Below are 15164 nucleotides of genomic sequence, written 5' to 3' on the forward strand. Positions count from 1 at the left end.
ACAACAGAACTTTAGAACAAATATCATGGGATGTTGACACTGCTGGCTAGGCCTAATTGCCCTTGAGAAGGTAATGGTGAGTTATTTTCTTGAACACTCCAGTCTTTGAAATTACCTTTGTATCATCTACAAATCTGGAAATGTTATATTTGGTTCCCACCTCATAGCCTCTATATATTATTAATCTATATTGTACACAACTGCGGGAACCAGTGAAGCACAGGGAAGCACTGATCTTTGTGATACCCCTCTGGTCACAGCTTGCCAACACAAGAATGACCAATTTATTCCGACTCTTTTTTTCCTGTCTGTGAGCTAACCATTAATCTATGCCAATGTATTACCACCGATGCCATGTGTTTTAACTTTTTAACCAACCTCATGTGTGAAATTTTATCAAAAGGCATCTGAAAATTGAAGTTTACAATGTCCACTGGCTCTCGTTTATCATTAAGTTCACTCAACCTTATTTCCCATTCGCAAATCCATGCCAACTATGCCCAGTAAGATCCTTATTATCCAAGTGTCTAATTATCACATCTTTTATAATAAATTTTAACATTTCTCCAATCACTGATGTCGTGCTAACGTGCATGTAGTTGCCTGTTTTCTCTCTTGCTTCCTTCTTAAATAGCGGGATAATATTTGCTATATTTTAACCCGTAGGAATCATTCAAAAATCGATGGAATTCTGGACTATGGGCTATATCTGTAACCACCTCCTTCAATGCTCTAGGATGTAGTTGTCAGCAATGCTAAGTACCATTAATTTCTCCAGTAAAATCTTCTTACAAACACTAATTTCCTGCATTCCTCCTCATTCTCCTTAACTACTTGGATCTCCATTTCTGGAAGGATTCCGGTAGCTTCCTCAATGAAAACAGATGCAAAGTAATTATTTAGCTTCATTGCCATTTCTCTATCCCTGATCATAAATTTTCCTGACTCTGCCTTTAATGGATTCACATTTATTTTAGCTGAACATTTCCTTTATATGTAGTTATAGAAGCTTTTACAGTCCATTTTTAGGATTTTTCTTTGCTTTATTGCGTTCATAATTCCTTTCCTCATCAGTTTCTTGTGTTTCCTTCGCTGTATTCTAAAAACTTCCCAATTCTCAGATTTACTGCTATTTCTGTGAACTTTATATGCATTTTTAATTAAAAGCTCTACAACCTGAACTTTCTTTTATTTAATCACTGTTGAATAACCTTTCTGAGTTTTTGTGCCTTGAAGGAACGTATAGTCACTTAAAGTCATAGTCATAGTAAATGAGTCATGAATCAGGGAAGCAGACCCTTCGGTCTAACCTGTCCACACCGAACAAGAACCCAAACTAAAATCCTACGTGCCTGCTCCTGGCCTATATCCACCAAATCTTGCCTATTCATTCCAACACTTGCTCAGGACGTTCATTCCACATGCAAATCACTCTCTGCGTAAACAATTTGCCCCCATGTCCTTTCTAAATCTCTTTCCGCTCACCCTAAAAATATGCCCCTGAGTCTTGAAATCCCCCATCACTAGGGCAAAAACACCAACTATTAACCCTATCTATACCTCCTCGTGATTTTATAATTCTCTATAAGCTCGCCTCTCAACCGCCTACGCTCCAGCGAACAAAGTCCCAGCTCATCCAGCCTTATATATGTGAGGCACCCTTCAAAGAATTATGTACCTGAACCCCTAGGTCCTTCTGTTCTACAACACTACCCAAGGCCCTATCATTAACTGAATAAGTCTTGCCTCTGTTTGTTGCACCAAAATGCATGTAATAATTCTTTGAAAAATATCTATTGCCTATGGATAGTCATGCTTTTTAATACATCTTCCCTATCCACCCCAGCTGATTTGTATCTCATGCCTTAATAATTTTCCTTAATTGAAATTAATGCCCTTGCTTCAGATTGAATTACTTCACTTTCAGACATAAAGTCTATCTTATTGAAGACATTCATCCTGAACAACAAGGTTGTTAATTAGCTTTTCATTATATAAAACTCAATGTAAACAGCATGTTTTCCAGTTGGCTCTCAACGTACTACTCTAGAAAACCACCCTAACAAAGAAACTTCTCCTCCATATCTCTAATGCTCAATTAGCTTATTGATTCTATGCACAGTTTGAAGTCACCCATGATAACTGTTTGCCTATGTTACAAGCTTCACGTATCCTTTGATTTATACCGTTCCCTGCAGTACCACTACTACTATTTGGTGGTCTATATCCCTTTCCCCATTAATGGGAGAGCCCAGCACATCAGTGCAAAATATAAGGCTGAAGCATTCGCAACAACCTTAAGCCAGACATACCAAGTGGATGATCCATCTTGGCCTCTTCCAGAGGTCACAAATGCCAGCCTTTAACCAATTCGATTCACTCTATGTGACATCAAGCAACAGTTGGAGGCCCTGGATACTGGAGAGGCTACAGCTCTGACAACATTCCAGCAATAGTACTGAAGACTTCTGCTCCAGAACTGGTCATGGCCTGAGCCAAGCAGTTCCAGTACAGATACAACACTGCATTTAGGTACAATGTTATTAACTTTGTCTTTTTGGGATAATTTCACTTCCATTAAAGTATAACATGTCCACTTCTCACCTGCCCAGAACTGGGGCCAATTCCTCAGAAACTTGATTCCCTCTTCCCATACTAGCTCTCTAGAAATTTAATCATCAGTCAATCCTCCTTTTCTTATGCTCACTAGTACATGACGCTGTACAGTAACTTGCAATTATTGATCTTGAGGTCCCAATTTTTAGCTTCCTTCCTAACTCCCTGAAACCTGCCTTCAAGACCTCATCCCTCTTCCTACCCATATTGTTGGTACCAATTTGGACCACAACTTCTGGCTGATCCCCTCTCCCAGAATGTTCTGTAGCTGCTACATGTTACCCCGACCCTGGTACCAGGGAAGCAACATAGTATCCTGCAGTCATGTTTAATACTTCAGAAATGCCTGTCTGATCCACTGACAAGGGAATCCCGTATCATCATGAGCTTGACTCTAACTGTACTCCCTTGAGGAACCATTGCCATCACCAGTTTCCAAAAATGGAATTTGTAGCTTGTTTGTCATTTATTGCCAAATGTTTCAGGCTTTATTTGATATGTGTAAATTATTACAGAGACGTTGAGGAGGACCACATGTTAGGATCTCAAAGAAACGAGGCCTATGCTGTTCACAACTCCATAACATCACCATACTGCTTATGTCAATCCTCACATCCATATATAACAACCTTTTAAAAGGTTCCAAATGGTGATGTAAAAAAGGAAGAGATGAAAGCCTTCAAGATTTTTATGACTGTTGGCTCCAGGGGATATTCATAGTGTGGAGTGTGCTAAAGCCCTGAGTGACATATCACAGGATTTCTGCATTAATGCCCAACATCCTGAACTTGCAGTCAGTTTCTGAGGAGTAATCTCACCCCCTACAGAATCCAGTTTTCCATCCAAAATGTGTACTTTTAATAAGTAATCATTCCATTTTACATAGGTGCATATATATGAAAGTGTACATTCATTTCTGAGATATCACTTAAATGGTGGAGCATAATTGATTGCTGTTTAGGTGAAATATATTTGGCATAGTCATATGTTGTCACAGAAGAGTCGTCACTCAATCACATCTATTATTCAAATGAATCTCCTTGGTAGGAACAGCATTTGTGCATAAGAGCCGGGAATTTACTGCAGTGGCAATTAGGTGATGAATGCCATAATTTTACTCTTGATCTTTGCTGGGGTACTAATTAATCATGGTGTGCGTAGTTGTGAGTCAAAATGATACAGCCAATATCTGTTACGCGTTGAAGGTGTCAGATAAAACAGTAGATTATTTATTGTTCCCATAAAACTCATGGTCCATTATATTCAATTGCTTAGAAGTTCAAAGAACACCAGTAGGTACTGTAAAAATTCAGAAGGTCTGACAGCATCTGCAGAGAGAAATAGAGTGGATCTTTTAAGTCCAATGATTGGACTCTGCTTCAGTTCTAAAGAAAAGCTATTGGACTCAAAATGTTAATTCTTGTTTCTCTTTCCACAGATGCTAGACTTTGAGTTTCTTCAACACTTCCTGTTTTATCTCAGATTTCCAGCATCTGCAGAATTTTGCTTTTATTTGAATTGATATTATTGACAACTTTTTGTGACGTTTGCAACAAAAATTTCCAGCTCGGCGAACAGAACCACAACAACTTTTTATGACATTGTGAAAAACTCATTCAATTATCCATGAACAGGCAATACAATGGGCTACAATCCAAATTATGTGTACAGACTACTTCATGATACTGAATGACAATTTTTAGCTATGTTCCCCACAGTCTTTTGGGATAATTCTTTAATAAAAAAAGAGCTTTGATTCAGTCTTCATTCTCGATTTATTAATATTGCTGAACCTATGCACAAAGCATGCATTGAAACTGGTAAAATAACATTGGTGGGATTGCATGTATTTCAGGAGATATCCTCTATGCACCCAAACCCCAATTTGCACGTTTATAAACCAAAAACCTCTATTTTTAGGATTATTTAAAAATATGTTAAATTTTTAAGTTTATTATGAAATGAAGCCAATCTTCACGATGTATTGAGAAATGCTAGTATGAGTCTATACCTGCTTAAATTTGTGATCAATATAGCAATTTGTTAGTTATCTTTGATACAGCAACCACTGAATGATTTAATATTTATTGCTTCAAATCTCTTAGGCACTATTCTGTAATCCATTAGTGCCTGTCTGCAGTATTGTAAGTGGCAGCAACAATCAAAGCAGTTCAGAAATTTCTGATTGCCATTGATCATAATGACGACAGAAGGATTATAAATATTTCATGTGTCTCTGTAGACTGGCGCAAAAAGATTGAAAACTTAACTGGAACAGCCACATAAATATTAGGGCAGATGAGAGCCTTGACATTCTGCATCAACTGAAACACCTTCTGACTTCCCAGAATCTTTCCCCTATTTATATAGCACAAGTCAGGAATATAATTTACCAGACTGATTCCCAGAATGGCAGGACTGAATTATGAAGAGACACGGGATTGGTTAAGACTATATTCAGTGAAGTTTATAGAATGAGGGGAGATTTCAAAAGAACCTATAAAATTCTGACAAGACAAGACAAGCTAAGCAGGATGGATGTTCTCAATGATTGGGGAGTCAAGATGCAGGGGTCACAGTCTAACAATACATGGTAGGCTGTTCGTGACTGAGATGAGTGCAAATTTCTTCACTCAAAGAGTGGCGAGCCTTTTGAATTCTCTGCCACAAAAAGGGGCTGAGTATCAAATATTTTCAGGAAGGAGTTAGATGTGGTTAAATGATCAAAGGGTGTTGGGAGAAAGCGAGAACAGGCTGTTGAGTAGGATTTTTAGCTACAATCAGATTGAATGACAGAGCAGGCTCAAAAGGCCATATGATCTACTCCTGCTATTTCCTCTGCTTCTATATAATGTAATACTGTCCATTTGCCTGGATGAGTGGCTTTCCAACAATGCTCAAGCAACACAAAACCATCCAGGACAAAGCAGCCTGCTTGATTTAAGTACCTTCTTGGCTGTAAAGCACTTTCAGACATCCTGCTGTCATGAAGTGGGCTATATAGGTGCAAGTCTTTCCTTCTGACTGACAGTCTATCCATCAAATTGAATGTTCACTCCCTCCACCTTGGCTACATACCATTGACTACCTGCACCACAGCATCTCCATAATATGTAATCTATGGTACCGCAAGTGACCATGATCCAAAAGGACAATAGGGTTTCTCTTTAGAGTGAGATGACTGGTGGTGAGGTTAACCAAAGGATCACTGCACTTCAATGAGAAGGCAGCACCTTCAAGGTAACCTTAGTCAGTGCAGGAATTGAACTTGCGCTGTTGGTGTCACTCTACATCACAAACCAACCACCCAGCCAATATAGCTAACCAACCACGGCTAATATACCACTTTAAGGAATAAGGAAAGTAAGTGCATGGGTCTACCACCACTCACAATTTCCCCTCCAATCCACTTACCCATCTCTGTCTTAGAATTATGTCTCCACTTTTTCAATGTCATTGGATCAAAATCCCAGAACTCCCTCCCTAACATCACAGTGGAAGCACTTTCACAGCATCTCAAAGGCAATTAAAGATATTAAATAAATGTTCACCTTTCTATTAATAACATTATTATAAATAAAATTTAAAAACAGATATTTATGTGTACTTTACAAAACAGGAAAGTTGATTTTTGTAATACAACATTAATGAGATGATCTACTGAATATGCTGTAGCAATTCAAACAATAGCTCTTTCTCCTGAGGTGGCCACCACAGGAAAGGATAAGAGTGGCAATGTCATGGGAGTTAATACTTCTTGTTGCATTATAATATCCTGACATTCCCTCACCAACATTATGGGAAACTCCATCACTGCGCAGAATCCTGTGGTTGAAATAGAAACCCCAACATAATTTTCTCAGGGCAACAGAGAATGGGCAGTAACTGAGAGCCCACATTCTAGGAGGAAAATTAAATGTCTACAATTCCTCACACAAATTTTCATGGACACAGGGTATTCGTCAAGGTATCTAGAAAGCCAGGTTTGTTCAAATGTAAGAAAAAGAGAACTGGAGAGCTGCAACTCCTGATTACTTACATAGTTGTGTATCTTAAGGAATATTTAAAAGAAGAATAGGTTGAAGGAAGAAGATAAAACACAAAGTGCAAATTTTGTATGCATTTCTGTCAGTTTATTGTATTAGTAATGTAGGCTCAGAGGTAAACGTTATATTGTCAGAATGTTGCATAATGTGGTTAAAGTGGAGTCCACAGTAGATTCTGTGTTAGAACAGGGAATTCGAAACTGATCAAATGCAATTGCTTTAATCAAATTCTGCTCCTTATTCCATAATTGGACCAGAAGGAGACTGTGCCAGACATCATACTCGCAGTATTGTTTTCAAATCAAATTTTATGTGGAGAATTTACATGTCTACTGGGGATCACCAGCCACTGAGCAGCCAATTACAACACAAAAAAAATGCATATCCATCTACTAATGATTATTAATTGAAAAACACACTATTATGTTTATGGATTTCTTTAGTATTTTATACTTGAATGGGTAATTTGGAACCAGAAGACTTCTCAACTCACTGAGCATAAGAAAAATGGAATCAAAACCATTGAATATTTTCAATGCAGTGTGAAAATATAAACATGGTTCTTATCTATTAGCATAGAATAACTTTGGAACAAATTTCCCTCTCAATATACCTAAGAGGTGAATGAGATTTGCTATATTTGTTTAATATATGGTCCAGTAAATGAGCGCAAAGAGCAGATGTGTTTTTAAATGCCAATATTAAAAAAGGTGTCAGAGCTGCACCATTCTACCATTACCTAATGAAAACATTTTTTCACAGAATCACAGAAGTGTTACGGTACAAAAGGAGGCCATTTGGCCCATTGTGCCTTGATCTTCAAATCACTGCCTAATCCAATCTCCTGCTTTTTGTCCATACCCTTCAACATTAGTTACATCCAAAATAATCATCTACTGTCCTCATAAAAGCTCATATTTAATCTTTTTCCACCACACATCAAGCAGTGCATTCCATATCCTAATCACTCACTGTCTGGAAGTATGTTTTCTCATATTGCTGTTCCTTACTTTTAAAACCACTTTGAGTCTTCGTTCTCTTATTCTTGTTGTTTTTATAAGTGGGAATAGTTTTTCCTTCTGTATTCAGCTCCCTCATAATTTTTAAATCCTCCACCAGATCTCCTCTAGGCCTTCTTCCCTTAGGAGAACAGTGTCAACTTTGTCATTCTATGCTCATAGTTTCTGAATCTTGCATTGAATCTTGTAAATTACTTCTGCACTCTTTACACTGTGTCAGTCCTTCCTGTAATGTTGCATCCACAATAATCCAAGTGAGGTTTATCTGGCACCTTATACAAATTCAACATTACCTCCTTGCTCATGTCTGTTTTTTGTCTGTCCCACGCCACAAAGTTGGTGCATTTGTGCAATGGTTATGTCTTGTTATTTCAAGTGTAAGTGCAACTACAACAAAGTAATAAATTGTAATTATTATGAATCAATCTCTCAATCAGAAGGCCAGCAGCTTTGCAGCCTCGGAAGCTCCATGAAAGGTGGTTGTTACTCAGTCACCTGTCTCAGTTGCAGAACGCTCAAATTTTTTCCCATCCTATCACTAGGTAAATGATCCAGCTGAGTGAGTCCTCCTGATGTTTTGTCCAAACCCACGTCCTACCCAACCTCTCAACTAGCTGGTAAGATCACAGCATTAGAATCAAAAGTTGAGAATTGGTGACAATAAGATTAGTCCCTGTGCATGAGTACTGGTCGCATAACGATCTGTAGGATAAAATGCATAAACTAGGAACCGTATTTATTATGGTAAATTATCTTCTGTCTTCCCAAAGTCCGTCCACCATTTACAAAGTGAAAGTCAAGAGTGCGATGGAATATTCTGCTTTTGTCTGAAAGTTGCAGTTCCAACAACATGCAACAAGCTTCTCATCATCCAGGCAAAGCAGCCTGTTTTATTGGCATCACATCCACACTCATTCCGGTCATCACCAATGCAGATGACAACAGTGTGTATCAATCTGCAGATTGATTGAAGCAACCCACTCAAGCTCCTTCGATTTTCCAAACCTGTGACCACTGCCACCTAGAAGGATAAGGTCAGACAACGTATGGCAATACCACCATCTGAAAGTTCCTTTCCAAGCCACGACCATTCTAACTTGGATCTCTATTGTCATCCCTTCACTATTGCTGGATCAACATCCTGGAACATCCTCCCCAATATCATGGTGAGTGTATTTGCATCACACACACAGCAGTGATTCAAGAAGGTAATTCACTATCACCTTCTCAAGGGCAACGAGGGTGGACAACAAATGCTAGCTCAGCCAGTAATACCCACATCCCATGAATGGTTAAAAACATCAGCTTCAATTCTTGGAACGGGCATTGTTGGCAAGATTGCCCAACCCTGGCTAAGAACATGGTGGTAGTGGACAACTTTAACTTCTGCAGTATCTGATTAATGCAACTAACAGGCTTGCTAGGCCACTACAGATGGCAGGTCATTGTCAAACTGATTACATATTAAGCCGGACTGGGTAAGGATAGCAAGTTTCTTTCCAAAAGCAGTTCTCTCTCAAAACTCAAATTGAAATTAAGCCTCAGCTACCTCCCACACACTCAGTAAACTTAGTATTTGCTTTGATACCATACAGGTCTTACTAACTTCTGTTTACTTTGGCTATTTTCTCTCAGTGAACTGTAATTCTCACAAAATCCAAACTGTAATCAATGTTTCCAAAAAATACACAGATTAATTGAAACAAGAGACACTTAAGTTTCACCAATCTCTACGCTAATGTCTCTTGCTTTGGGAGGATGTGCTCAATATGATCTTTGGTTTGGATGCTCTCTATTTACAATTTCTTCTTTACTTTTTTGAAATAAATGGATTTACCACCTGTCATGGTTCTGTGAATGTTTTCATCTCATTTAGCTCCAAGTTCTAAAACAAAAACATATCTCTGGATTCTACTATTCACAAGCACAGCAGACATTGTGTCTCTCTTATTACTATATATCCAGAGACATTATGTCTCAAACTCTTTAGCTAACTAAATCCACCTGTTGTGTCAGCTGTTAACCTCTTTAGGAAGTATGACTGTAACCTTATAGTTCTAAGATGGTCCAAATTTGTTTTAATTGCATTTGCCCTTGTTCTATATTTAAAACTTTTTTTTTGAAACTGCATATAATATTTGTAAACAAAAAAACTAAGAGATATATTCAAGAACACATTTCCCGAACCATTAACTAAATAACAGTATTTTCAACAATTCACCAACTTAATGGTCACTTGTATTGATATTAACTACTTCTAGATCATGTAGTCATTGCCTTATTGAAAGAACTATGAATGATAGGTTGAACCATAAATGTCATCCCTTTTTCCAGCTTCAATTCATTTTCAATAACAATTTGGGAAAAAATTGAAAAAGTTGAAGCACAACGATGGTTAAATGTTCTACTCTTACATAACAAGCACCTGACATTTTGCTCCATTGTCTCTCTGTATTGTGTCTCCCACAGGATCTGAATCATCTGTAGAGAGGCGGAGGTACAAACATTGTAAAATGAAGGGCTGTATCTATTGCTGAGGCATTTTAATTTTTTTTCCAGCTGTATTGTGTGAAATGAAATGTCACATTTTGTTAACACTTACTGTACTGCTTTAATAAAAACAGTGAACATTGTACGAGGAAATATTTCACTGCAGTGAAATATAAGTCAGTGAAGAAAACTGGTGAGGGAGCCATTAGTCAACCATGGAGCTGGGCAACTGAATAGCTCAGACTGCAGACTCAACATCAGTTTGCCAGCCAAACTCAACAGCACCAGATCATGCTCCAAGGGATTTTCATTATTTTAAGTGACTACAAGTCCCATCTCTTCTACTTGTAAGGATTAGTAAAGAGAAGACTTTTATCTGTCAAAGGACAACTTGTCAAACTGCATTGTCAAACCTCTTCTACATCTTTAACTGCCATCAATATGAACTTTATTTGTTTCATGAACACATCTGGCAAAATTGGCAGAATAGGTCTTTGCAGCATCTGAACCTTCCTTAAAATCAGTTAAAATAGATGGAAATATAGTAAGGTTTATTACAGGCTAATAAATAATTGTACCCACAAAATTAAGAAAATTAAAATGAGTTTTTCCCTATTAAAATAAAAATGCTATCCGTTTCAGAAGTTATTGCAATAAACTCTCACCTGGGTAGGCATAAATATTGTTTTGCATTCATTCATGTTTTTGAACATGTGCAGTTGAGCTTGTTGCCATGCAACATACCAGAACAATGACAAAAGGTAGATATATCAAAAGGATGATTTTTGTTTTAGGTAAGAAGGTCAAATCAAGCTTATACCAAATATTTCTACTTGTTTAATTATCCTGGTTACAATTCCAAAAGCATTTAAATTTTATCAAGTGCATTAATAATCAATAAAGTTTGCAATTAAAATTGTTTTATAAAGTACATAAATAATCAATAAAGTTGCAATTAAAATGATTACACTGAATACTAGCCTCCATATGATGTTGTGTCTTTCTTTTTCGTTTCAACAATTTGCATTGCTGTACTCATGGTTGACAGATTTAGATTTTCATTATGATATACATCTACAAAAGTGCTTTCTCTATAACAGGGATTTTGCTTTTCATTTGACACAAATATCAGTGTACTTTTAATACCCAAGTGTATGAAAGGCTGTTTTTCTCACCAAGAGCAGTTCACTTGTTTTTAATTAGCTCTTCGCCAGTATTGTTACCTTTTTGATGATTAACTGTTTTGACCAGATAAGCCCTTCTGTGTGTAATTACAACATCTCACCTTCTGTTTACGTAGGCTGCCTGGGCTGGTTGGTGATGGGCTTGGTGTCTTGGTCGAACGTGGAGTAGAAAGTTGGCTACCAGGCGTTCCATTCACTGAAATAAGAAATATGTATAAGGTCATAATTATTGAAAAGTTGTGTACTTGGACAGGCTTTGTGGACTGAGTAATATGATTCTTAGACCAAGGGTTAGTGGCAATTGAGAAATGTGGACATTCCTGATTCTGTGACATTCTAAATAAGAGTTGACTCAAAATTCTGCAAGCATTAATAATTTAGTTAGCATTATCTTAAAAGCTTTTTGTGTACCTTTGTTTGCTGCTATTTATTGCATTGACACTCAGATTCCTCAGTCTACAACCACTTTCTTTGGCTCAGTGGGTGCAGATGGCTTGTATTTTTCCAGAGTTGATACTTGAGAAGGCATGAAAAGATGAATGAAAGTTTCTTGCGTCCAAGCTTCCTTTCTGATTTTCTGCTTTCTTCCTGGGGAGACACCTTCCTTCCATTTCACTGACTCATTTATTGCAGAGGTTAAAGTCTATAGGATTTTTTTTATTAATTCGGGGGATGTGGGCTTCACTGACTAGGCCAGTGTTTATTACTTATCCATAATTGCATTTGAGAAGTTGTTAGTCAGCTGTTTTTTTGAACTACTATGGTTTATTTGGTGTAAATACACTCACAATGTTGTTAGGCAGGATTTTGGCCCAGTGAGCAATACCTTCCATATTGTTACAGCACAGAAAATCAATGCACTGCGCCTTCTGTGTTCTTTGTCATTTCCAAATTTTATCAGAATTTCTTTTTTAAAGTTAGTGTGGGCAAACTTCCCTTCCACCTGATTAGATAGCCATCCAGGTTCTTTTTTCCTTATTCATTTCTGTGATGTGGGCATCACTGGTTAGTTCAATTTTTATTGCTCAGAGGACAGTTAAGTATCAATCTGAGGGTCTGGAGTCACATGTAGGCCAGACCAGGTAAGGACGACAGTTTCCTTCTCTAAAGGAAGGAACCAGTTACTGACAATCAGCAATGGCTTTTCATGAGACTCTTAACTCCAAATTTATTTTTTAATTGAATTCAAATTCCACCATCTGCCATGGCTGGATTCAAACCCAGGTCCACGGAACATGACCGGGGTCTCTGGATTAATAATCTAGCGATAGTACTACCAGGCCATTGCCTTCCCTCTTATTTTAACAAGAACATTGCACCTAATTAAACTCAATGCTTCAAGAATGAGAGGTCAAGTTTTTAGGATAAGGATAGTCGATTTAAAAAAGGAGAATTACTTTCCTCAAAGGGTTGTACACTTGTGGAATTCACTATCTGGGTGTACAGTGGATGCCTGTATATTGAGAAATTTTAAAAGAGGAAATAGATTTTTAATTAATAATGGGTTGAACAGTTATTGGGAGAAGGCATGAAAAGTGGAGTTGAGGCTGAGATAAAATTATCATGATCATAATACATGGCTCAAGGGGCTGTCTTGCCTATTCCTCCATCCAATTCTTGTTCACAGAAGTCCACTAACTTCACCCTTTTCTTTGCTAAAAAAATGATTTTTTTGCCTCAAAGGTTTAACAATGGAAAAATAATCAAGATAAATGTTGTCAATGAATAACTATTACAGTAGAAAACCCTCTGATAAAAGACTGACACATTGCACAACGCATTGAACTGACTGTTGTGGGAGGCAATGGGACTAACTGCACCAAAACAATTAAAAGAGAGTTGGATAAGAATCTGGAAAGAGATACATTGATGATAATTGGCAGCTGTTGTCGAAGAGATTTCCAAGATCATGGGACAGGCCACATTAAGACCGTTAATATTATGTCATATTGTAATGTAATCCAGTCAGTTACATTCCCCTATTTTATGCCCCTAGCCCTGTAAAGTTAGTTCCCTCAAGTCACCATCCATCTCCTTCTGAAATCTGCAATGAACTCCACATTCACCATGCTCATTGGCAGTGAGCTCCAGGTCATTACTATACATTGCAAATTTTTGAAAAGATTTGTAGCCAAGGTTGAGGTTCAGGTTGTAAGTTTGCTTGCTGAGCCGGTAGGTTTGTTCTCAGACGTTTCATCACCATGCTAGGTAACATCATCAGTGAGCCTCCGTTGAAGCACTCGTGTTCTGTCCCACTTTCTATTTGTGTGTCTTGGTCTATTACGGTGGGTAATATCATTTCCGATTCTTTTTCTCAGAGGTTAGTAAATGGGGTCCAAATCAATGTGTTTAATGGTGGAGTTCCGGTTTGAATGCCAAGCCTCTAGGAATTCCCATGCATGTCTCTGTTCAGCCTATCCTAGGATGGAAGTGCTGACCCTTCCATCGTCCTTCTTCGTCTGTGTGTAAGGATACTAGTGATAGTTGGTCATATCTTTTGGTGGCTAGTTGGTGCTTGTGTATCCTTCTGGCTAGTTTCCTATGTTTCAGTGTGTTGGTAAGTTTGTGGACTACCATGATGCCAAGGGGTCGGAGTAGTCATCATCTCCAAGATGTCTCTGATGTAAGATAGGGTGGCTAGAGTCTCTAGGCATGGTGTGTCTTCTTGTTTGGGTTTGTTGTTTAAGGATCAGCGGACTGTGCTTATCGGGTACCCGTTGTTCTTGAATGCATTGTATAGGTATTTTTCTTCTGCTCATAGTTCCTGGGTGCTGTAATGTGTTGTGCCTTGTTTAAATAATGTCCTGATGCAGCTCCATCTAAGAATTTCTGAATATCATCAAAGACACCAAGATAGAAGAAGATGAAGTCATGGTCTCCTTCAACGTCTTATTCACATCAATTAACATCTGCCTGGCCAAAGAAACACTGACCTCACTACTGACAAACCAAGGACACAAACACCAGACAGCACCAACTCTATCAGCAAGGACAGTATCCTCAAGCTAGTAGACCTGTGCCTCACAAGCCACTTCACCTTCAACAACAAGACCTACAAACAAATCAACAAGACACCCATGGGATCACCAATATCCGGATTCTTAGCAGAAGAAGATTAGAATGAACAGCCCTCCCCACAGTCCAACCCAAACTTTGGGTCTGCTATGTGGATGACACCACAAAACAGAACAAATTAGAAGAAATCTATAATATCATTAACAACACCCTTATTGGCATAAATTTCACCAAAGAGAAAGAGAACAACAACAGACCCCTCTTCCTAGATGTTACCGTGAAATGAACAGTCAATGGAGAACTGCAGACCAGCATCTACAGGAAAGCAACTCACACGGCTAAGATACTCAACTACTGGAGCAATCATCACAACACCCACAAACGGAGCTGCATCAGGACATTAGTTAAACGGGCCACAACATATCATCAGGGTTTCAGTGTGGTGGTAGCCCATAAACATACCAACATACTGAAACAGCTACTGATGAGCCTAAAAGACCATGTACCAACAGCCAGCAAAACGAATGTCATATACAAAATACCCTGCAACAAACATTACATCAGGCGGAAGGGCAGGAAACCAGTCACAAGGTTACATGAGCACCAACTAGCCACCAAAAGACATGACCACTAGTATCACTAGGAGAAAGTGAGGACTGCAGATGCTGGAGATCAGAGCTGAAAACTGTGTTGCTGCAAAAGCGCAGCAGGTCAGGCAGCATCTAAGGAGCAGGAGAATCGACGTTTCGGGCATAAGCCCTTCTTCAGGAATGAGGAGGGTGTGCCAAGCAAGC

The 15164-nt window shown here is 38.3% G+C and overlaps 1 protein-coding gene across 6 annotated transcripts in view; it reads right to left on the reverse strand.

The window, feature by feature from the left end:
- Nucleotides 1–15164, reverse strand: part of dclk1a (doublecortin-like kinase 1a) — a 349384-nt gene that overhangs the window by 84347 nt on the left and 249873 nt on the right. For all 6 annotated transcript variants that reach the window (XM_043692071.2, XM_043692070.2, XM_043692073.2 and 3 more), the window contains exon 6: nt 11457–11551. In XM_043692071.2, coding sequence (XP_043548006.1) covers nt 11457–11551 — 95 coding nt within the window. The remainder of the gene's footprint in view (nt 1–11456; nt 11552–15164) is intronic.

This window comes from Chiloscyllium plagiosum, unplaced genomic scaffold, assembly GCF_037043375.1.
Source record: "Chiloscyllium plagiosum isolate Xiang-an unplaced genomic scaffold, Cpla_swu_hap1 HiC_scaffold_6, whole genome shotgun sequence".
NCBI classification, from domain to species: Eukaryota; Metazoa; Chordata; class Chondrichthyes; order Orectolobiformes; family Hemiscylliidae; genus Chiloscyllium; species Chiloscyllium plagiosum.